The sequence below is a fragment of the Oryzias melastigma genome, linkage group LG18 (genome assembly GCF_002922805.2).
Source record: "Oryzias melastigma strain HK-1 linkage group LG18, ASM292280v2, whole genome shotgun sequence".
Lineage (NCBI taxonomy): Eukaryota > Metazoa > Chordata > Actinopteri > Beloniformes > Adrianichthyidae > Oryzias > Oryzias melastigma.
Genome location: NC_050529.1, coordinates 14,336,599 through 14,361,008, shown reverse-complemented (window position 1 = coordinate 14,361,008; position 24,410 = coordinate 14,336,599). Strand labels below are relative to the sequence as shown.

At 43.3% G+C, this 24,410-nt stretch overlaps 1 protein-coding gene across 1 annotated transcript in view; it reads right to left on the bottom strand.

The window, feature by feature from the left end:
* The window catches only part of si:ch73-335l21.1 (insulin receptor substrate 1-B), a 58,811-nt gene extending 34,401 nt beyond the window's left edge, over positions 1-24,410 (bottom strand). The window contains exons 1-3 of the mRNA XM_024288051.1: positions 23,705-24,410; positions 10,730-11,031; positions 7,381-10,552 (exon numbers count right to left, since the gene is read on the bottom strand). Of these exons, the coding sequence (XP_024143819.1) occupies positions 7,381-10,552; positions 10,730-11,031; positions 23,705-24,053 (3,823 nt within the window). The 5' untranslated portion in view covers positions 24,054-24,410. The remainder of the gene's footprint in view (positions 1-7,380; positions 10,553-10,729; positions 11,032-23,704) is intronic.

Below are 24,410 nucleotides of genomic sequence, written 5' to 3'. Positions count from 1 at the left end.
AAAAACATTTGCAAGAGTTTTTAATGTGGAAGCCCGAAACGTGCATGTATGCTTGTTTTCATTGAAAGTGATCGCTCAAACGTGAGTTTCCAAGCTTGGTGAGAATTACACCAGCCTACCCTACCAACTGCTGATTGTTCACAGATTCCTCAATTGGATTAATTGAACTCACCTAATCTAGATAATTAATAGTAGGGAGTAGGGTAGGGACGACTGTACAACAAAAGAGGACAGTCTGGTGTTTTGAGTGCAGCTTCTACAGGAGATTTTCTAAGAAAAAACACAACTTTAATAGCTGTGTCCTCAAGGACTATTCAAACCCTTTACATGCATCTATTAGATCTATTTAGGAATTTTGATTAATTTTAATAAATCAAAGTCACTAAACTAAGGAGGGAGATTTAATAAAGAAAATTCAATTTCCCCTGTCACAATGTGCGTAGGATTTTGGTCACAGACCACATTAACATCTTAAGGTCAACACAGGTGGGATGCACGACAGCTTGTATTGTATCCTACCTGTGCTAAGAGATAGATAAAGTGCAATCCATTGTTTTGTTTCAAGTTATTTTAAAACCTTCTGCTTCTTGGTCACCATCATCTTAGCCAGACAACGAGCGACAAGTGGAACAAACTAATGTGGTTGTTGTTGGAATATGGACGGTAAGCAGTTCTGAGACTAATGGTTTGATGATCACCTGCCAAACAAAAGACTTAGTTTATGCAGAATTTACATGTCAAATACAATCTGTTAAACACTAGGGGTTTACCTGGAACTATGTACTGTGCATATTGTAAGGTTTATAGGGAGAAAATTCCACAACCAGAAAATAACTTCAAAATTGTTGAGGTTATTGATGTTTGTGGTCATATTTCTGATATTAGAGCAAAAGTGTTAACCATTTTATGTTCTCCTTGCTGTTGGGGTTTAGTTGCTGTAGGAGCCATAAAACCCACTTTTGTGTCTCTGATATTGTCTGAAAAAGTTACTTAACTTGTGGCTAATAGACTTTTTGGAAAACATTGCCAAACAAGGGCTTTAGAATGTCCTAAATACAGCAACAGAGTTGATGTGGGGATCCCATTACTGTAGATGTACAAGACGGACGGTACAAAAATGAAGGTGGTTGATGTGTAGATGATGATGAATTTTCTCTCATAATGTGCAAGTTTTACAGAAATTCCGATAAAGTAACCAAAGTTGGTACATTTAGGATACTTATTCATTTCTAACAGATCTCTGTCCAGTCAGACCAAGAAAAAGAAGATTTCATCATTAAGGATGTACTCCTCTAAAGGGCAACTCATACTGAAAAGCTCGACTGCTGTGCTGACTGCCGCTGGCCCTCGTTGTGTTGTCCTGATCCGTGCATATCAAACAGTGTTGTGCATTTGTCAGTTATCAACCCGGATTAGTCGTCTAGCCCTCGTAAGTTGAAAATATGAACGGACGGCTGGACAGTCTGGTCATGTGATTGGCTCTTCAACACGCACGTGTGTGCTGGAACCATCTGTAACACACAACCTTCAGCACACAACAAAAACCCAAACAGAGGCGGGTTATTGCTTTGCGCGGTGTGAGTGCGTCACCTCCCTGAACAGACCACCCAAACAAAACAAAGTGGACTTCAGAGAAGGCCACGTCCTTGAACCAACGACAACAAAATGCCCCCCTCTTCATCCTTGGTGAACGGTTCTGAGGTTTCACCCAAAGACGTCAATGAGCAATGAGGCGAAACCAACAGTTTATCTCGACTTCCTACTAGATATAAGCACCTAAAAGCCTATCAAATAAATGCCAGGAAACAGAGACTCTTAGTCACACACAGCTTGACCTTTTACCTTCCACATGTTTAGTCCTGCTGCACATCTGCGTGCACTTACGCTCTCGCATCCTTAAGAGCGGGGCTGTGAGTCACTGCGGCGAGGAACAAAACGAAGGAGCTCATTCTCCTGTATGTCACAAAACATCTCGGCAAATAAACAAGCAAGCCCACACACATATACACACACCAACTTTACGCAGTCTGTGCCCTGAGCCTAACCCACTTCGGGGGTCATTTTCATTTCACGTGGTTGCGTTTTACGTAACCCTACTAGAGCTGTCAGCCTGAACTAACGTTGCCTTGGATTACACACACAGCCAGACAAGCTTGTCGCATGCAGGGAAGCCGCTTTTGTGGAGTTGAATGAATGCGTTGTTAAGCCGTTTGACAGAAATCAGCTTTGCTTACTTGCAGAATGTGCATAATTCTTCATTTCCTGTCAGAGTAGTTAGAGAGTTTAACCTGTGTTTTTCATCTCGATTGTTTTATCGTTCTTCTGTGGTTGTTGTGAGACTATATTGGCCAGACAAACGTAGCAGACATGGAAAACTCTGCTTTGAGTGTAATAATCTCATCAGTTCTCTCGTAAACAAAAAATATGCACATTATATAAGGCGCACAATTAAAAGAAAACAAAGATATGCACTATCACAGTTGAATATTAAAAGAATAAACAAACTGCAGGGTATAAACAAATGCATCTATGTGCGAGGTCAATGTCCTTTTAACAGTTAATCTCTGTGTTGCATTTGTTCAAAAGAAATGTGCATTAGAAAATGTAGTTTTGAGATATTTTTAGTTAGAGAACTAATGTTGTGTGGAAGCTGAACAATTTGGCAAAACACCTGAACATCCACGTTTAAATGCAATGTCCGAACTTGAAGGAGACACAACGGGCTTTCTCGAATGCCTGAGTCAGAATAACCCTTTAACATGACGCTTTAGCTCTAGTGTTGACATTCTTTCAACTACCATAGCTCTTCAACCATTTACGCAATCCACGCAAGTCAGCTGATTCTGTTCTTTTCTCTATGTCAGAATCAGCTGATTTGTTATTCCATTGCATAAAAGGTGGAAGACTTAAGGTAGGTCGAATACTTTTTGTTATTAGGTGTCACCAGCGACGTCTCAAGTGTTAAAAGATTAAAGGTCATTTTCTGGGCAAGCATGTTGAGATGTATTATTATTTTTTTTTTTTTAGATTTTAGCATCTACATTCTCACATTGGATAAGTTGCAGTTTTAATACTGTATTTTATGACAATTCTATGCCACTTTTGATAAGGTTTCCTGAAATAAACTTTTGCAAATTATTGTGAGTGTTTGTCTAAACTTTGACAGTATCTGAATGACTTCCAGATATCCAAGTCCTACTCATGACAGGTTGGCTGGTTCAGGTGTGTCCAGCCAATTAGAACATGCCAGAGCAGGATTTGGTGGAAAACATGCAGGAATTTCAGCCCTCAAGGCCTGGAGTTGCTTATCCCTGGTCTAGACCATCCTGAACCCACTTGATGGTTTTCAAGTCAGGGAAGTGTGCAGTAGACTCTCCTCTCCTGGTTGTGGAAAAGCTTGGGTCTGTGTTTTAAGTTTGTATCTTGATATAGGACAACCCCCTGGATAACTAGACCAATCCCAGAATGAACAACGAAGAATGCTTTGGTGCTTCTCGCAAAGTACAAGTCATCTACCCTGGTGTGCAAAACAGTCCCATACCATTACACTTCCTCTTCTGTGTTTGACAGTTTATTTCACACACTCCTCTATTGATAGTGTAAAAAGGTTTTGTGTGATGAAATCAAATATTTTACATTTTGATTTTTTAGTTTCTAAACTGGTGGAATTTCTGGCCCAAAAAGGCTCATCTTATTCTGACGTTTCGATAATGGCTTTCCTTCATTCTTTCTTGACATATTTTCTTCAGTTTAAATTGAGACTGGCTTTCTTCTTCCACAATAAAGCTCTGCTTGAAGCCGTTTTCCTCTGATTCAGTTCTTGGGTTCGACCTTTTCTTTCTCAGTTTCTAAAAAAACTGGACTCATACCTACATTGACTTTTCTTTGCAACTCCCCTCCAAGAAGCAATTCATTTTTTCCATTTTAAAACAGCCTCTCTCTCTTTTATAGTTAGTTTACATACTACTTTCAGCAGAAAAGTACAGTTTAACTGAAGCTCGAGGGTTTAGTACCACAGTATGTACCAGCACTGCTTTCATGTAGAAAAACAAGGTTGTACGAAGAAGTCAAGAAAAAGTTGGAATGACGTAAGGCTCAATCAACCTCTATTGCACATACAGACCATTTTCCAGCCGATCTCATCACTAAATGTCCTTAATAATGTTTGCTTTTGTCTGGCACAAATGACCCACCAACAGGGTCAAGAGACCAAAGATGCAACAGAACCAGATCGTTTGATTGGAGCTAAAACTTTGTTTTCTTTAGTCCTCTACATGGCTACTTAAACTTCAAAAACCCCAAGCCTACATACACACGGCTAATGTAAACAAAAGTGTCTCCATCTATTCTTTAATCCCCACAATCTCTTGGAATAAGTTACAAGCCTAAGATACGATCAGACACAGTAAGAAGGTAAGACGGTTAAACCCGCTGCTCCTACGTCTACAGACTGATTTCACTACACAAAGTGGGACCGGTCACAGAGGACAAATGAAATAACATCGGCGCCACGTTCATTGATAAAAATCTGTGATTGACATAATAAAAGTGATCCAATTAGTCAGGGAGTCAAGAAGGTTTCCCATTAATGCAAAACTAATAAGATAAATTTAGGATAGTATCATTCGAGGAACTATTGAGTATTTTCCTGTTGCACTGATAATACACAATGTTCAGGGAATAAAGACAAAAAAATTCTTGTAATATTGTCTGTTTAATCCCCCCCTCCAAGTTGACTTTATGTGAGGTGAAAAGCAACATCGTGTGCTTTTCCTTATAATCCAAATCAGAAGGCTATTTCTGCACACCACCCATTACATAACCACTGTCCGACGGGATTGCTCCTGGCATGCTTCCCACTACTGATGCTCAATTTTAGCCTTTGGCCCACAGTGCAAAAGAGCGCACACTCGGGACGAACACACACACACACTCTTTTTTCCTATATACAAGCCGGTGCCTGTTAAGAAGAAGAAAAAAGGGTCTGTAATTACACTGGATTATAAAAAAAACCCACACACATGCAGACAACATTATTGTCTGTAACCTGTATTTTGCTCTAGCAGATTTTTCTGTTTGGGATGCTTTTAAATTTTAAAGCCAATGTTGCTGTGGATTGTCACATATAGGGGATAGATGGATGGAAATGTAGAGCGAAAGAAGAGGAGGGTGAACGGAAAAAAATAAAAAGAGGAAACTGCAGAAGAAGTGCTTCTGTCTAGATGACAGCGCTGTGCAGAACGAATAGATGAGATAAAAAGAAATGAAAAGGAATATCTAGACAAATTATAGCCTGCTGGGGAGGTATGTCTCAGGAGAGCAACACCAGTCTTGAGGTTTGTTCCTTCTGAGGCCTGCCAGCCCACGGCGGCAAACATGCTCAAACAAAAGGATCATTTATTGAAAGAGGAAAAGTCGAGTTGGAGGGGGTGGCGGCGATGAAAGGAAGGGGAACACTGTACAGAACGTTTGAGTGCTAGGCGAGTGAAACACTGGCCCCATCTCAACATTCACAGCCAATGTGTAACATCCCACACACACACACAGTTTGTCCCGCTGATGTTCTAACAGCCCATATGGTCCCACTGTGGAAGCCTGGGAGATTTTCTATTTTAAATACAGCACACTTCCACCAGGAAGCTCACCAATTCAAGTAAACACCACACACAAGCATGCTGCAGGAGTCACACGTATGTAAAAACTCTGTTATGAATCCCTCACTGCAAGACGCCAGAACGATTTTGAGCTAAAGCCTCAAAATTCTTCATTAAATCCAACTCAGCTATCAGGCGTTAGCCGCAGAAACCCAGAGGGTTTAGCTCCAAAACGACATACAGTACAAACCACGTGGAAGCACGCAGAGTTAAGATAAACAACGAGGTTTGGCAGGAGGCATTCGTCACAAAGCTCCACTGTGTGTGCAGTGGTTGACTCTCAAACTGATGCACTTCAGAGCTTAAATAATACTTTATCTGCAAAGACTGAGAGCCTCTGTTTCTTCAAGGGCCAATTTAGGTTCAGAGATAATGTCTTGTTGTGGGGCGAATCTCAACAAATCACTTTCATTAACACATTAAAGATCACAACGACCATTACAAAAAGCTTAACAATTAATCAAAAAACAACACTAAATTTTGGAAATCAAAACAAATTTCCATGAATCAAAACATAATTATAAAGCAATTAAATGCTTCAGAAAACCAAGACAATTTCCAGAAATCAAATGAAATGTTAAAGCGTTTGTGCATTGTGGGGTTTGTATGTCAGGGGTACCTTAGGAAACATTTTACAAGTTTTTTTCTCCTCTTTGTTAAAAAAAAAAAATTGCTCAATACAGTGATAAAAAAATAGTTACGATACCAACTTGTCATCAAGACCCACTTAATTAAAATAAAAGGCATCATCACAAAAATCCATCAATAAAGAGTCACAATTTTTAACATCTATCTAGCTGCTCATGTTCTTCAGACTTCTGGGAGTTCTGAGTCTAAAAACAACAAAACCTGAAATGCCAAGGGGCGATGATGACAGGTCAGTGTAAACCAGGGTCAATGTTATTGAACTTGAAGTGCAATGCTTCAATGGCAAGTCTGAATGGTTTCGTTTGCGACCACATGCTCTTCAGTTGGACGTGCGCGACAGCTCTCCTCTTTAAGGAACAATGGCTCCACCAGAGCAGAATGATTCTGACCCTTGTCATAAATGAAGACAAACGGTCTTCATAAAATGCACCCAAACACTAAAACTAAAAACTGAAATCTACCAGAATGAGCATAAACAACAGATATACACCTCAAGAGTCAGGAGAATCACAAGAACTTTAAGCCCATCTAGTCTTTGACACATGAATCCATAACATCAATTATAATGTTTATGCCCCAGACATAAAAATCCATTCATGTGTTTCTGCAGGAGCCAATCTTTACCCCATAATGTCAATTACAAAGACAGTTAAACAAATCAGACAGTTGTCTGTGCCAATTAGGGCGCCAATTTGGCGCCAATTTAGGCTGAAACACAGAGCAAATGCAAACATGTAGTCAAATGTGGTGTATTTTGAACATCAGTTTGAGGAGTTAAAAGGTAGACTGATCACAGATATGAGTAACCCTTGTGCTATCCTAGGTATGTTGACAATGCGAGTGGGGTCATCTGGACCCCACAAGACAGAGTGCTGAACCTTTCTCTTTAATGGTTTTTGATTTTCACTGGTGTCCGTGGCAGACATAAAATCCTGACCACCTTCATCCCCATTTCTCATGGGATGGATAACATGCCAATGTAAGGCTTGGGTTATCTGGCCCCTATGAGATAGCACAAGGGTTATTAAAGGGGTTAGTGAGTATAAAACTTAAAGCCAGTAAATGTAAAAATTCCCACCTGTTCCCTCCTTGTTTCCATTTTGATGTGTCCGAAGCTCTTCTGATTTGTAGAAGTCAATGCTGGCGTACGTGTTGAGGCTGGAGTTGTTGTTTCCACCAACTGCTGCACCCACTCCTCCGACCACAGATCCCCCGCCCACAACAGAGAAGAGCCGAGAAGGGGGCTGACTTCCTGAGGCCCCGTCCAGGTCTGTGTGGGGACTCTCTTTGTTGACCAGGTCCAAGTCTATGTAGTTGAGACCATGCTCAGAGGATGTAGTCTGATTGTTTGTGGGAAGTGACTGCTGTCCTGGGAGAGGGCATGGCAAGGGGGCATCAGTCATGGCACCATTTCCCCAGAGCATGCTTTCAAAACCCAAGCGACGGGCCACCGCTTGAGTGTGTTCTGGAAATAGTGATGCAGTTGATGAGGAAGTTGAGGTAGCGGTGGGAAGAGATGGCGATGCCATGAATGTTTCAGAGCAGTGCCGTCTGCGCCCTTGAGGGTCAGCGCGAATCACTTTAGCTCCCTGGTCTGGGTTAGTTCCTGATTTCCCCAATGAAAAGTCTAGACCCCTTGAAAGCACTGAAACCGGAGAATCGATTAGGGTAGGGGATGGGACTTTAGGGGAGACACTCGATGATGACAGAGGGACGGTGTTGTTATTCAAGCTGAAGGCCATCTCGGTGTAGTCCGTGCAGGATGTAGGAGACTCGGAGTCAGTCGCTGATGGGACACTGACTCTACTTTTCCTAAGAGGTGCTTCAGTCAATACAGCTCCCTTGTCATGTGGATTACTAGAACCTTCATTACAAACTTTAAGAGCATGGGCAAGAGTTGGAGGTGTGGGAGGGGTGTGGAAAGATGGGAAAACTAATGGAGTAGCAGACAAAGGTGAGGGAGATGGAGAAGGGCCCAGGTCCATGTTAACATACTCGGACGCAGTTGGAGGAGAAATGGGAGTCGATGGACTACGAGAAACTGGGTTGATGTTTCCTACAGAAAAAGTTGGCCTACTCCGTGAATGCTGACAACTTGAGCCATGGGGTGATGCTGATCCATATCTGAGACCCCTGCCTCGTCCTGCTGGTCCTCCTGGGTGATTGCACTTCTCTCCTTTGAACTCAATGCTGACATACTCCCCAGGGCTTTTAGGTTCTGGTGGTAAAGGGTTCTCACGAACCCGGGGAAGAGTATTAGCCTTAGATATATCAACAAAAAGACTCACCGGTCTACTTCTAGCGTGGCTACCCTGCTTGGACAAACCACCAGACCCCCTTTTCTCTGTGGCCTTGCTCTTATCTTTTAACTGGGATCCACTCAGCAGATTACTCAATGCCTGACTAGTCCGATCATCGATTTCGCCGAGGCTTTCACTGCTGGCTGAGCTGGAGGAATAAGAGGAGGAGGACAGTGATAAGTGTCGTCCGGCCACTGAACCACTCACTGCTGGCTGCTCTTGGCGTCCTCCATTAGTTCTACCATCACCCGTTCCCTTACTGCAAGTGCCATTGGATCTTCTACCTCGTCCAGGACCACTGTCAAAGTGCACAGATGAAGGGTTATGTTTGTATGATCGCGGAAGGGAATAGTAAGAGTAAACCATTTTAGGGGCTTGTTGCGAACTTCCTTCCAAGTGGCTGGTGTTGTCAGGGGGCGGGGAGCTACCGTTAACTGAACGTGCACTGATTGGAGACATGTTCATGTAATCACTGCCAGCTCTGCTGTCTGCGCTACCACTGCCTTGCCAAGCCCCTCCAGAGAGACCTCCGCGCTGGTCTGGGGAGCAGCTGCTATTGGGGGACATTATCATGTAGCCATCAGAAGGTGGTGGAGGATGGATCTGCTGTGGGGGAGACACGCTGTTGTTGGGGGTCATGGCCATGTAGTCGTCAGCAGGTTTGAAGTCTGAGTCAGGGACAGAGACAGCTAGTGACTGAGACAGGGATACAGGAGGCTGAGTGACCCCAGGTAGCATGGACATGTAACCATTGTCTATGCCCACATCTGTACCACTGCGTGCCCCTGCACCTCCATCAGTTTTCAGCTCCCCCGCCACCTCCAAGTACCCGCCTCCACCTGCGCCAGCACCCACTGCCTGTTCCCGTTGGGTTGAAGAGCAGGACGTGGCAAAGAATTCCCGACTTGTGCTTCTTGACATGATGGCATAATCTGCTGAATCTTCCTCTCCAGGTTCCTCAGCTCTGCGCTGCCGTGGGGCCAGTCTTTCCAGAGCCATGGGTGGCAGGGAGGCGCGTTTGCTCAGCAGCCTACGTTCTGCTTCGCATTCACGGCTAGAGGAGCGGCGCAGCACTCTCCTCGTCACAGCCTGGGAGCCAAAGCCTGATGTTCCCGGTGGAGGCTGGGAGCTGGAAATCAAATTCCTTTGATTATTGTTACCATCGCCACCACTGTGACCCATCAGGATATAGTTGGTACCATCTTCCCCAAGAGACTGACTGCTTATGCTACCAGCAGAGCCTCCAGGAAGGGTTGGAGAGGGAAGATGAGCATGATCCCCAGGACTGGAACCATATTCATCTGAAGAGCCATAGTCGCTGGGTGAACCTGAGACAGAGGTCTGATGAGAGAGAACACGACTGTAAGCACTGGTTCCTTGAAGAGTGCCTGCTGGCGCTACGCCTCCAAATTCAGAGCCATGGCCGGAGCTAGACGACAAACTCGGGGCGGGTGAGGGTGCTGGGTTAGATATAGAGCGCATCAACCCAAGGGGAGTTTTAGCACCCGAGCTGGGGGCTGAACGAGCAGACTTGGACCTGAGGATTGGGGTGGTTGAGCAGGACCCGTTCGCCGATGCTCTGGAACTCCCGATCTGAAGAGGGGTTGACCCTGCCATTCCATCTTCGCTTTTGCCTCCATCGCTGGCTGTGCGAGATCTGGGGAAGTTGGGCCGCGGGGTGGGAGAAGCACTGCCACTGTTGACCGCCGACCCACAGTTGGCTCCCCCTGGCGGCTCGGTTCGGGGTCTTCGGAGGAAGCCAACCTGACTGGGAGGAGGATTCGGATGGTGGCGGCGTGAGGGAACGCTAATGGGGTTTGAAGCAGTAGCCCCTCCTCCTGGACCAGAGTTTGATTGAGACTTGCTGCGTTGGCGAAACTCCTCACTTAAGGCTTTCATCGCCTCTAACAAGGTTTCGTGCATATTCTGAGCCACCACTGAGTCCTCCACCTGGAACCGAAAAAAAAAAAAAAAATTCAAATAAATCCCCATTTTTGGAAAATGTATCTGAAAAGCAACTTATGTCTTGGCATAATAATCAATCACTCTCAATATGAAACCTGGCTTTTGAATATTATTATCTTTTTAAGCATTTTGCTGGAATGCAAGGTCAAAGAGAGTGCTTACCTGCATCCAGAACTCGCCTGGGCCTGTCACAGCAGATCTTCCCACCTCAATGAAAAAGAAGTTCTCCGAATGGCCGCAACGCCTCACATTCATCAGCTGCAGCACCACAGCAGCAGCATCAGAATTCAACTTCACAAAGTTGACAGTCTTGTCGGTGAGGCAAAGACGATATATGCCAACTAGGTTCTTGGCCTGACCCAGACCTTTGGGCCACACCTTCACTTGCCAAACCTCTTTGAACGCAGGCCCAGGATTGGGGACTCCATAGTCGCTTGCAGCTCCACTGTCACTGAGGTTTTTACCTGCAAATAGAAAACAGAAACATTAGGAGATTAATAAGGTTTTATGAGCCAAAACAAGACAAACGGCTGCAGGGGTGAACAAATGTGCCCTTCATGCACTTGTGAGGAAGCAGCAGGTGAAGCCACCACTATTTACCTGTTACTAAAAGACAAGGTGCCTTTATTGTGTTTTAGATTTACAGGTGCTGAGCACTGCAATGATTTTCCAGATATAAGTATATTTTTATCTCCAACCAGCCGGTGTGGGTGCCAGACTGTTCTTTCAGGCTGCACATCTGACGTCTTGTACAACACTCGACCACACACGCAAAAACACAAACGCTAGCAAGACAAGTGTTAAAAACTCAAGCTGCTGACAAATGAAGTGCTACTCAAGAGTGATGACTATGAGAGAAAAGTGGCAGCTATGGAAACCAAATAGGAAAATTCTTCTAAAGGGGATTTTTTTTTTCCAAAACAAAGGACAGAAAGAAAGGAAACACCACAAGGAACCTTCCAACGGCAATTTCTCTAGAGTTGGAGGACAAAGGTTGAACAATTAGATTCAAACTACCTTAAAGTTTTCATGTTTCTCAAACTTCTCTTTAGTAAAAACTGTTTCACATAACTAGTGATAGAAACTGAGAAAAGGTGGAACTTTCAATGCTAAAAGCATCATTTCTTGCATAAAAAAACGGACTAAAATAAATTCTTGACAGAAAAAAACAACAACAAAACTTTAACCCTTGTGCTATCCAAAGCACTTTAACATTAGGAGTGTGGTCCTCCGAACCCATCAAGACAGCGCGCTGAAGTTTTAATCATTTTCAGGGATTTTGGATTTTCACTGGCGGTGTCCAGGGCAGACATAAATTCCTGTCCACCTTTGTCTATCTTTGTCATGAGAGGGATAACATGTCAGTGTAAGGGTAGGGTCATCTGGACCCCTCAGGATAGCACAAGGTTAAAGGTGTTTTAAGGATGTGATGAATCAACATTGATTATTGCAGTAAAGATCAATTTGATTTTGATAAATGCATATGTTTACCACATCTTTTGGCAAGAATAGATTAAAAAACAAATGTGACTATTTTAACCCCTTAACATGGCAAAGTCGCTGGCGGCATCTTAATAAGACATACTCTTTGACATACCGTAACTCTTTGACCGTTTAAGTAATCAACAGACAATTCCGATTTGCAACACATTAGGTTAGTAAAGCGTAAAGCCACTTTTCTTTTGCAACAGAACACTTCACTACTGTACAGAGTCGCATATCGGCCCAATGCTGCTTTTCTGCGCTTCAGAATCCACTGGAGTTTCATTTTTTGCATAAACGGTCAAAGAGTTCCAGTAGTCAAAAAAATGTCAAAACTGGAGCTAAAACCTAGATTTCTGGCCATAAGGAGCACCTAAAAACTTTACACTTTCTCAAAAACTGACAGTGAACTTTATAACCTGGTGCTCTATATGTCTCACTTGTGGCTGTGTTTATTGACCTAGAATAACTTCTGCTAGGAACATGGCGCTCAAAAACTTGTCAACATGTAGTACTACGACTTTAAGCGACAAAGTCGCATTGCGGCTATCGTAAGAGCCTGGTGGAGTGAAATGTACTGTGTGTGCAACAACATAATGAAGTGAAATAGTGAGTTTTGTTTATTATGTGCTACAACTAAAACAATGTTGAAAGTTGTGAAAAAAGTTTGACTTAATAGTCGTGCTGCACTCTCTGCAAAGGCTGGTCATTGCAGATAAACGAGGAGACCATGAAGAACAGCACAGTTCACTAAACAAGCTTCCCATCGACTTCTCTGACCAATCACCTTCTTCCTCTTGGCCTTTCAAGACATTCTGGTTAATGTACCACGTTATACGACTGTTTGGATTGCTTAATGGGCTCCATAATCAGAAAAAAAATATTGTAATAGTTGCAGCGTAGGGAGTTTTAACCTCCAAGCTCCACTGCAATGAGATGATGATGAAGAGAAGAAAAAAGGGTTATCTCTTAAGTTCTGCCACTCTGTTCAAACACAAGTCCAGACGTGTTGACGATCGTCCAATCGCTGACGCCACGAAGCCCTTTCACAGCATCGGTGTGATGCAGTCACCTTGAACACAACGTTTTCTACCGTCAAGTTTCACGTCAAAAGACCAGAGACCTTCTGAATGGAGAAGATTTAAGAAAAGCCATGAAGTGACTCATGCTTTGGTGTTTTTTTCTGCTCTTCTTCATAGAAACAAATCACAAAGTTCTTTCAACATGACCCCCATCCTCCTGTTTCTGTCGGGTTTAGATATGTCTGAGCATGATATCTATCTGCAACACAGGATAAATTAACGTCCAGACTGGAGAAAGACGCCCCCACAAAAAAGGCGTCCCTGCGTCTTTCATGGGAACAGGATGTTCTTTGTGCCCTAATGCTGAACTTGAGCACCTGCTTTATTACTAGACAACATCTGCCATATTGAGGGGAAAAAAGTGTTTTTTTTATAACAGGGAGCTGAGTGAAGAACTGTATTTATAGTTATTGATAAATATACGCTTTTGTATCTGCCTGCATTCCTCTTTCCTGCTAGAATCCTACCAACCCCGTCCATCCCAGAGGTCCACAAACAGACTTCTAATAAATTGTGCGACTGAAACAACTTGAAAAGCACCCAAAATAGATGTTTTGTTGAAAGCTGGTGGCGCTGTGGCTTAGCGGCTGTGTGCCGAGGCGCTCCCCCCCTCACATTAGATGACTCACTCCAAGCTGTGCATGGCTGTGTGACGTTCCCCCCTCTGTTCAAGAAGCCCCGCTCGCTTCCTAGATTTAAATTTACAACAGGAAGATGTGGTTTGGGGACTTTTCAGTAGGGACCAAAGGAATGACGAGGGGGGGTTGTGACAGATTGTAGGGATGGGAAATTGGCCTCCAAAAGTAAAAGAGTGACAATTCTTTTTTAATTTAGTTGCTATTAAAAACCCACTTTTACAATTGTGTTTTTAACATGTTCTTGTGGCATTTTTCTCATGATGGAGGACATATTAAAAAAAATGTAGTAGTATTTCTTTTTTTAAATCATTGTGAATCAGGAGCAGAAGAAAACAAGCCATTTGAAAAATATATTTTTTTGTGATTTAGAAATTACACTGGGCGGGCCACAAACTTCCAGCTCCGCCTCTTTCTGATCCATCCACTTGTAGACGACTAAATCGATAAGACTTTGATTTCAAGCTGGCATCTGGATCAAAACTGGACGTCTTGATAGCTTCAATATTGTTTGCCATTTTTGTGGCGCCTGTAATGTTAGACTGGGGTTGTTAGTGGGTGTAAGCTAGTGGGTGTAAACAGAGAACTCTCAGCGACAATATGAGGAAAGGGAAGCAGGGTCGCCAACAGTCCCACAAACAACTCAGAGGCAAATTTCTAATGAACTACGATGACTCCGCAGGAACTATGTCCTGATTTTTCCTAAAAATAATATAAGGGATAATCCCCAACAAAGTGTGCTTTAACAGAAATTAACTTGGAAGCTTGAACCGTCCGGTGAGAAATAGAGGACGGTTGCTTTTACGAAGTGTGTTAATTTCTGATAATGCACACTTTGACGAGCATTATCCTGCTTATCTCAGGAGTCAGAGCTCTGTCTCCCCCTCTGGTCACCAGTGGGAACAGTCTTTAGAGTTCTAACTTACCTGACTCCAATCTAACAATCACCCACCTGCTTCTTAAGCAGCACACAGAGCCTCACTCTGTGCGAAGTATTGTTTAGTGCCAGCCTGCCTGCATTACTGAGCATTTCATTCTGGACCTGGTCTTCTGTTTCTGACCCTGCTTATTCTCTGATTGCTTGCTGCCTGCCCTGACCCTCACCTGGACTCTGACTACTCTACTCTCTTCTTAGATGCTCCCATGCTCGTGATTGAGCTCTGCCTGTCTCACTCTGATTTAGTTTTGTGGACTTTTAGCTGTGCTTAGTTCCTGTTTATACTAATAAACCTGCTGCACATGGATCCAGAGGTCTACCTGTTTGTGACAGTTTAAACCATGGTCACTTTCAATATTCCATAAAATTTTAGTACTTTACTTTGGTTATTTTTTTTTCAGTTTAAATCCCTTTTCACAAAAAGTAGACAGTTTGATACGTGGTGCAGGGCGTTTTCACGCTAACATGACAATATGCAGCTGAGCTGGCACAGACCTTAACTGCAGTGGCAAAAGAAAGTGATATAAATGCTGATGGTCACGATAGGTTAAAGAGAGAAAGTTCACCCCTTAGTGTTCGAGGATGAAGGTAAAGTTTGTTTTAAAGAAGCCTGCGCAGTGATAAGGAACATTTGCGCTATGTGACCTGAACTTCTTTTTTAGGTGTGCATTATCATGTTTTAATCTCATTGACATATATAGAGATGGACAGAGTAGCTGTGATGTCACCCATAGAAAATGTCTCAACTCCGGTTCCAACGAAATGAAGTCAATTCAGTCGCAGTTTTTCTCCAGTACGGACAGTGCCATTTTGGAACATATGTAAGCAGCGATTGGTCTGTCCGAGTCATCCTTTTTATGGTGACGACTCTCGCTAATCAGGAGTGAGCTTATTGGAAAGCCACACTCCTTCCACTGAAAGCAGGCTCGGGAAGATCTGTCAAGCTTTTGAGGCAGGGCCAGCGGGAACCACAAACTGTTACTGAGGTATCCGATTGGTCAGTTTGTAACTTAAATAACTTAGGAAAAATGTAATATTTCTTGAGAAAAACATTAGGATTAGCAAATACATGTCAAAAAAGGTATCAGAGCAAGAATGGTTATTCTGATAAATATAATGACTGAGTAATAGTTGTTTATTTCTCAATGGAAATCTATGGGATTTTGGCTTTCTGGGACCAGCGGGTACTTCCTGTTTGGAACAAGAGGGGATGATGTGTCCGGTTCTAATAGACAGACAATGTTTAATCCACACAGAGAACAAGACCATGGTATAATCATAAAAAAGACCACGTGAAATGCTTTTCCAATCGATCAAAAGTTGATTGTAGTGAGTCTTTAATGGTTTAATGAGCATTAAGAGCATCTTTTCTTGCATCTGCACAGCCTGTTTTTTTCTGTTGCAGCTAAAGACCTCAGCTGTGTCCTCAGCAGCACTTCCACACACAAACGCCCTTGATGTGAAGGCCGCCTGCGCGCTGCTTAAATCACAGAAACAATCTTAAAGCGATGAAGGAGAGAAACACCACAGAAACAACCTTGGTTACATAAAGCGCAGGTTTCTGGGTTCCGTGTGCAGCAGTGGTTCACTAAAGAAAGAGCTTAAATCTTACATTGAGGTTATCGGAGGGTCAGCTTCTGTGCAGCAGCAAACCCCCCCCCTCGTGGAGCGTTTAGAAAAGCATACGCACACAGCAGGTGATGATCTGACAGATTGCATCAGGATGTGTGTGCAAACTAAACGTGCTGGTTGGATGAGGGTGGACTTCTCTTCTTCGCACACCTGGAGCCACGCATAGATCTCCTCCAGAGAAGCCACCCAGGCGACACTGGTGTCTATTCATGATGATTTTGTTTGCCCCCCCCCAACCCTCTCCAAGAGATCGCAGGCTGCATATAAAGAGGCCAAATCGAGAAGTTACCGTTTGTGCACATAAAGGACGGAATATCTTGAGCAGACGTGGACAGTGAGGAGCAGACGATTGGTGCAGATCTGGATCACTGAGAAGTAGGGCATCAGCCTCAGAGCAGGATGGGATCTTTCTGCCGCCTTGGAAGGTGGATGGTGGTGGGGGGGGCATACAAGGGGTGCCATATTTTCCCCCCGAGGCTGTGAGATGCCTGCTGAGATACTAACATCCTCCTTCTGAGTGAAGAGTTAATTACAGTTCCCACGCAAATCCAGGAGAAGTGGGTCTGTGCAGCAGCACGACTCCAGTTGAGTTGCAACATTAAATGTAATTTTTCAAAATGTCTGCAGACTACCTTGAGGCTACAGTTATGCAACGGCGTTTAGTTAGTCCACAAGAAAGGATCTGTTGCGAAGATCAATCAGCTTTACAGTCAGACTGGTTTTTAGTTAGGTCTGTAAATCAGGAAAAACGACTCTGGCAATGAACCGGCTGACTCTCTCCGGGCTCCGTTTCATGTTTCTGACCTCACTGCCCCGTCATGCAGCGCCGCGCCACAAGACCGCTAAGCGCCGCGCAGAAAAATCCAAGAGCCAACCACCAACCCAGCTACTGTGCCCTCTGTAACCCACTCTGCTGCCAACTCCCCACCAAAAAAACAGCTTTTTTTAAAAAGTCAGCCAACCAGCGGGGATAACAGCTGGCCCCGATCTCTGGCGAACATGTGCACCCGTTTTCCTCTTAGTCAGCTTCAACGCAGCGTCTGTAATCCCCCCCTTGGATCAAACAGTTGAAATTATTGGTGACGCAACTGAGGTTTGCAGGCCACTCAGAAGAAACGCAAGGAAGTCGGGAAGACCGCAACAAACTGCAGAGCAACCGAGGAGAACAAAGCTGAGCCTTTACATGATTATAGAAGCCGAATGTTCAATACAAACTATGACTAAATGAGTTTCAGGCAGACTCCTTATCTGAGGACGCCTAACTTTGCTGGAACGCCATCTAACTCTTGTCAGGAACAACATCCTGACAAAAGTGAGCGCTTCGTTCCTGCACCACCTCTGCAGACGGTACAAGAGCCTCGCCTTCCAAACAAACTTTCATGAGAAAGTGCGTTGATGACCTACAAATTCTAGTCCCAGTGTTAAATTGGAAGAAAAAAAAAAGGAATCCAGCGGCCCAGCTGGGCTTCAAAAGAGGTCAAGAGGCAGCAGTGACTTGTAAACAGCAGCCAGGGGTAGCAGTAAATCAACTAATCGCTCGGCAGATTACACGCCAATTTGAGCATTAATTTAGCTGCAGCTCAGGATTTAAAGCCGAGCCGGTGAGCGCTTACTGAATGGAAATACAGTATGGCTATTGTAATAGAAGCAGAACAATAACGGCTGTTTTGTGGACAATATTTTTTGGTGCAACAGCAAGACAGGTGACACATAGATCTATTTTTTTAATTGTATGAAATGGTATTACTATAATCGTTTACTCAGATTTGTTGATATTTTATGTTCAAATGAAAAGACAATCAAATAAACTTTAATAAGTCTGTCAAAAATATTTAAAACAATAAAAACTAAAAAATGGAGCCATTGATATTTCATATTTGCAGTAGGGCTACACAATAGATCATAAATGTATCGCCATATCAGCCTGTGCAATACACGTATCAATAAAGACAGCTTAAATTGTGATACCATAAATGCAAAAACAATCGTACGGCAGCTTGATGTGTTTAACAAATGAAATAGAGCCATTTGACCAATATGTTACTTGCCTCCTAATGTAATTTTGAGTATAATTTCAGTTCTGTTGAATGTTTTTAGCAAAAAATGGTCCATTGAAATGGAAATGTGTTAGCTGTTTTACATCTTGGTCAGGTATCACACGTAATTTTGTCATTGCAATTTTGACCACCAATAAAGCACATCGCACGCTTTTCCTAATATAGTGCAGCCCTAATTTACAGTGTAGTGTACTTTAAGAGTCGAGGATTTTACTTTTTTGTACGTATGCAACAGTATGCTAGCATAAAAAACCTACAAAATCTCACTCCCAACTCGTCATATATGGACATATGATTCGTGCCACTTTTTGATGTTTTAGGTGTCCCCAACTTGTCGTTTTTTGACGTGCTGGCTGTTCCCATTCAATCATGAGTCCCCAACCCCGGGAACGTGGTATCGGACATGGTAACGGACACAAAACCGGTACCGGGTTAGGGTACCGGTCTGGTCCGTGGGTTGGGGACTCCTTATTAGCATATGTAGCCCGGTACCAAGCCGCCCTAGGACTGGTACTGGTTCACATCTCGGAGATTGGAGACCCCGAATTCTGATAGCCCCAGAGTTATCTTACAAAAGATATGGCTATATGGCAGAACAGATAATAAAGGTTCCGGAAAGTATTTTTTAAAAATTGTTTCCCCCAAAAACAAGCAAAAATTAAACAAAACCCCATGAAACACTGAAGCTTTTCTTTAAATGCGAAGCTTCAAGGCTTCATTCTAAATGCTAGATCGCTGCCTTACACTGACACCAACTAAACCCTTCAGGAGCAAGGTGTGTTTTGGTGTCTTGCCCAAGGACACTTTGACACGTGGACAGGCAAGCCTGGAACTGAACCTGCGATCTTCAGATCAGAGGTCAACTGCTCTACCTCTGGAGCCCACGTACAAACAGAAAAACAACAAAGAGTAAAGACACCTAGAGGCCAAGTGAAGCTACAGCATCCCTTAAGTACAAGACTGAAACTAAACCACAGTTTTCATAATATAACATTCAAAACTATGTTGTTACTACAGTCCACTAAATGTCTTTGTCTTTCTATCAATTCATACTTTTATGTGGTTAAATGACATTTAGAATATTGACCAGAACAAAAAAAATGATTTCAAGCCAAAACAAACACTTTTTTTCTTTAAAAGCTTTAACACACACATCAACAAGTGCTAGATTAAACCATAAATTAATCTTGATTGCAGAATTCTGCCCTGAAACACACCGGTGACCCCAATTTAGGATGTACCTGGGATAGGCTCCAGCAACCCCCTGACACCAAAAGGGATTTAGTGGGTTTAGAAGATGGATGGATGCAGAATAAAGTTCATTTTTACAGAACAGACAGCAAGTCTAGACCCACAGATCCTTCATAGTTATTCTGTTTGCACGAAGCACCAAAAGAACTGCACTGCCAGGATAATCATGACTAATCGAATGAGCTTTAGACCCTTCATTTTGCATTTTTCAAGACTTTCTGCATATGTGAGGCGAACGGTTGATTTCTAATTAAATGCAAAGACTGTACAGCTGCTAAAAACTTCAACGTTTATGGGCCGGTGTGATCTGACAGCGATCGATTCAAATGCTGTAAAGGTTACAACGCACCCAAAGCCCCGCGGCGCTTAACTGCTCAGCACATTGCCACTTACTCACTTAATGGATTACATTGCCACTGGCTCTGCTTTGCCGTCGATCAAACCAGAGCTTCACCGGCTCGCTTTGACGCGGCAGACTGCTGAAATCCAACCACCCCGTCCCGCTGAAACCCCCAGCTTCTCCCACCGAAGGCACAGGGTGCTAATGCGCCCACAGTTTTCATACGAGGGGGGGAATTCTCCGCCGCAGCACATGACACACTTTCATTTACTGACTTTGTTAGGCTGCGCCGTGTCACCAAGCGCTGACCCTCGAGACAATAATTAAAGCCCAATTAGAAGGATGAGCGCTCCTTAAGTGCGGCTCAATGTTTAATCTGCCGGCTCAGGCAGCTCATGGGAGAGCAATCAGAGATGTCAAGTTAAAAAACAAAACAGCTCCAGAGAACCTGTAACCGCAGCGCACATCACTGAATGGAGGTCATCAGTCAAACAACAGGCTGCAGCTTCATCAAGGTTCCTTTCAGCTCTAATAGATGTTTGGATCATGGAGCAGAACAACAAACGTAGTAATGAGATCAAACTTTTGTTTAAAAAAATAGACTCACTCAGTTTATTCTTTGATCTATTTTCAAAGCGTTCCCAGTAGTATTTTAACTATGATTATTAAAAAAATATATATTTTTTTTTAATTTTCTAGGATATAGTATCTGCAGAGCGGTTGTGGTTGATTATTAGCCTCTTAGTTGTGGGCGGGGCTATTGGTGCAAACGGCATATTTTTGTCTGCTCCTAATTCTTGATTTGAATAAAGAAATACTCTATTTTTGCACTCTAGGGCGCACCAGATTACAAGAGGCAGTGTCAATAAAAGGTATATTTTTGAATTTATGTCATGACTAGAAGGCGCATCAAGACTATGGTCACATATTCTAAAACGCCACCTAAACTCAAGTTTTTCAGCGAGTTTGGAGGATTGTTGGATGGCGACATTTGTAATAGGGAGGGAACACCATGTGGAAGTTTTAAAGCCCCCCTATGACCTTTTTTTAATTTAAAAATAACGTTCCCAGTAGTGTTTAACTTATGATTATGAAGTTTTTAACCAAAATCCCACAATCTAAATGTCTTAGAAAGCCATTTTACATGTTGATCTGACGCCTCTGTTTTCAAAATCTCCTCTGAGGGGGCGTGGCTATCATAGGTATAGTATGAAACTCGCATAAAAGATCCAGTGACGGCTGATTTGACCACAGAAATGCAAACGGCTCAAAGTTTCCTTTGAAAACTTTTCTCAAAGTCAAAAAAACCACAATACTATTTGGACGATTACAGAAACTAATAAAAATGATTGACCAGCAACTAAATCTTTAATTTCACCATAAACAGGAATCAGTATCAGAGAGTAGAGTAAATTAAACCTAATAATGGACAAAACTTTCCGTCTAATCCTTCATTTTTTTTTTCTTCTCATACTCTGGTTTCTTCAGGGGTTGTCATGGTGAATTAGCAATCCCCTCATCCTCTCTGGATTTTGCTCTTTCACACACTCACTTCATGTCCTTTTCTAAACCGCTCTTTAGTCCAACTTTAATGGAAGCACTCATCGTCCCACCTTTATTTTTGCCTCAGAAAGTCATCTCCATAAATCCAAATGAATCCTGATAAAAGTGATATATTTTGATGACCTTTTTGACCCTAATAACTAAAAATTATCAAAATGTTTAACAGATTCTCAGAAAGTGTATCTGTTGTTGCTGGGGGGTGTTTGTGTTTGTTTGGTGATACGTTTTTGTTTACAGCCGCTGGCTCCAAAGTTGGACTTTATCGCATTCTTTCAGTGAGGCTGTCGCCTGAGCTGGGGGAGGACGGCCAATGTGTGCAGCGGAATGCACCTCCACCTGGTGAAACCCCATCTGCGCCCTAACACACGGATAGATCAACACCTATTAAACCCTGACAGTGTGATCTCAGCCTAACAGGGCCGTGCAGACTACACCTTCCAACATAGCTTACTGCACTTTTGACTTTGAAAGCCAGGTTTGATTGTTTCTTTTACATTAGAAAGCCAACACTTGTACAACCATTGACTGTATATGAGAACTGGACTGACTGACTCCTCCTCCCTCGCGAGGGATCCCCCTATAATTGAAAGGAGGAGCTAGAGGGGTACAGGAGTAATCGGGATTCATTAAAAGTCTTCGACATATCGGAAAGAAAAAAAAACTTGATTCACGAGGTTTGCCTCGTTTTGTCATTTCACGAAAAGTTTCTTCCTACTGTAGTCGGGCGGCCACGATTAGTCGACTAATCGACTATTAAAATAGTCGACGACTAATTTAATAGTCGATTAGCCGTTACTTTATATTATATAATGCCAAAGTACTGTGAAGTTGAAGTTTATAGTGGCATTATGCTAACCTTTTGGCGCTTATTACGTTTTTTTAAGGCTATTTTTTAGTTAAGCTAATATTTCAGCTACATGCTAGCTATTTTGGCTAATTTCGATTTTTGTTTTGTTTTTGCTTTTTAGGCTATTTTTTAATCTAGCTAATATTTCAGCTACATTCTAGCTGTTTTGGCTAATTTATGCTTTTTTGTTTATTTTGGACTTTAGCTAATATTTCGGCTACATGCTAGCTGTTTTCGCTAAATTTTAGGCTTTTTTCCCAGTTTTTAGAGTATTTTGAAGCTTATCTATTCTTTAAGTTACATGCTAGATGTTTTGGCTAACATAAGTTTTTTTTCTTTCAGTTTTTTAGGCTAAACTGTATTAGTTTTGTAAAACTAATATTTTAGCTAGCTATCAGCCTTTTCAGCTATTAGCTACAGCGATTTCAGCTATCAACTTGATAGTTTTTAGCTATCAATTTCAGCATCTTCAGCAGCCAAATTTAGCTTACATACTATATATACTATATATCTAGTTTTTAATTAATTTGAAGCTAATGATGGTTAAGATGTCTTTGACATCCAGTTTGCACATGACCCGATTAGTCGACTAATCAGAAAAAAATATTGATGATTACATGACTTTTAAAATAATCGTTTGTGGCAGCATTAAACTGAAGGTGGTGGGTATACACTGGTAAACGGTGCCAAAAGTGAACAAGGAGAAGCCCCTCCCTGTTTGGCCAGTGTGAACACACCACTGAAGGTGTCAAATCTCCAGTGTGTAGGTAGTTTTATACAGTCAGCCATTGCAGCATTGCACCCTGCAGCTCTTTGTGCATGCAGAAAAATATACATGCATGCTTGTGTTTGCACCCTTACTTTTTTCTTTTTTTTTTTTTAAACAGCCCCCACCTCTTCAGCTATCCTCTGCAAACAGGCGGTTATCTCTCCTTTAGACGCTTTATGTAACAGAGCAGCAGGTCATGTGAACTGCAACCACCTTGAACTCCTATCTTGAATTGCGTCATGTGTCCCCTTGCAGCCCATCTGGTCTCTGCCAGGGAGGGGGTGTTGTGTGTGTAGGTGATGTGGAGTTGCTGTGCTGAATGCAACTGCTGCAACAGCTGTGTTTACACTGCGGCTGACAGGCAACATTTCAGACGGTTTGGGAGGAGGTTATCCCCAAATGATGCACAGAAAATTAGTAAACAAAAACAAACATGACAGGAGCTGCAGGATGGGGAGATTAGGGTGCCCCTTTAAAAAGTTCTTGCAGCGCCCCTGCAGCCCTGCCACGCTGCATTCACGCGCACATGTTCGGTTCCTTACTTCTGCACTGCAGCTCCACCATGGCCTGGAACCACTCGTCCTGGTCCGCCTCGTTCTCCGCGGCCACGGCGAAGCTCTCCGCGCGCGTGTACAGCACGATCATGTGTTTGTTCTTGGCGTCCGCGCGCTTGTTGATGTTGAAGCAGGTCTCCAGCGCGAGCGCCTTCTTCGGGACGGGGGCCTTTCCGCGGAACTTCTTCTCGCTCTCGTAGTACTCCAGGCGGGCCGGGCCGCGCTCCGAGGCGGCGCGGAGGACGAAGTAGCGCCGGTGCATGGACTTCTGCTTGCGGAGGTAGCCGCTCCTCCGCACGTCCTCGCCGCTGCCGTGCTCCCCGGTTTGGTTCTCCATTTTTTTTAAATAAAACTTATTTTCGAGTTGAGTTTTCGTAAGTTTGGAGACTCAAACACCCCCAGGTCCACTCCCCCGTTCTCTCTCACACCAACATGAACCCCTCCACCGGTACTTCACCCCCCAGAGGTGACGCCCAAACTACCGTCAGTTTTTTCGGGGGTGCTAGTTCCTCCTCCGCCGCGGACGGAGCGGGCACGCGGGAGCACATGCGCCGCAGTGCTGCTGCTGAGTCGGGCTCTCCCTCCTCTCTCTACTATCACTACTCCAGCCGCGCGAGCGCTTTAATCCCATTTATAGCACCGCGCGGTGTGCAGAGACCGGCCCCCCACCCCCTACCCCGACACGCTGCTTGTC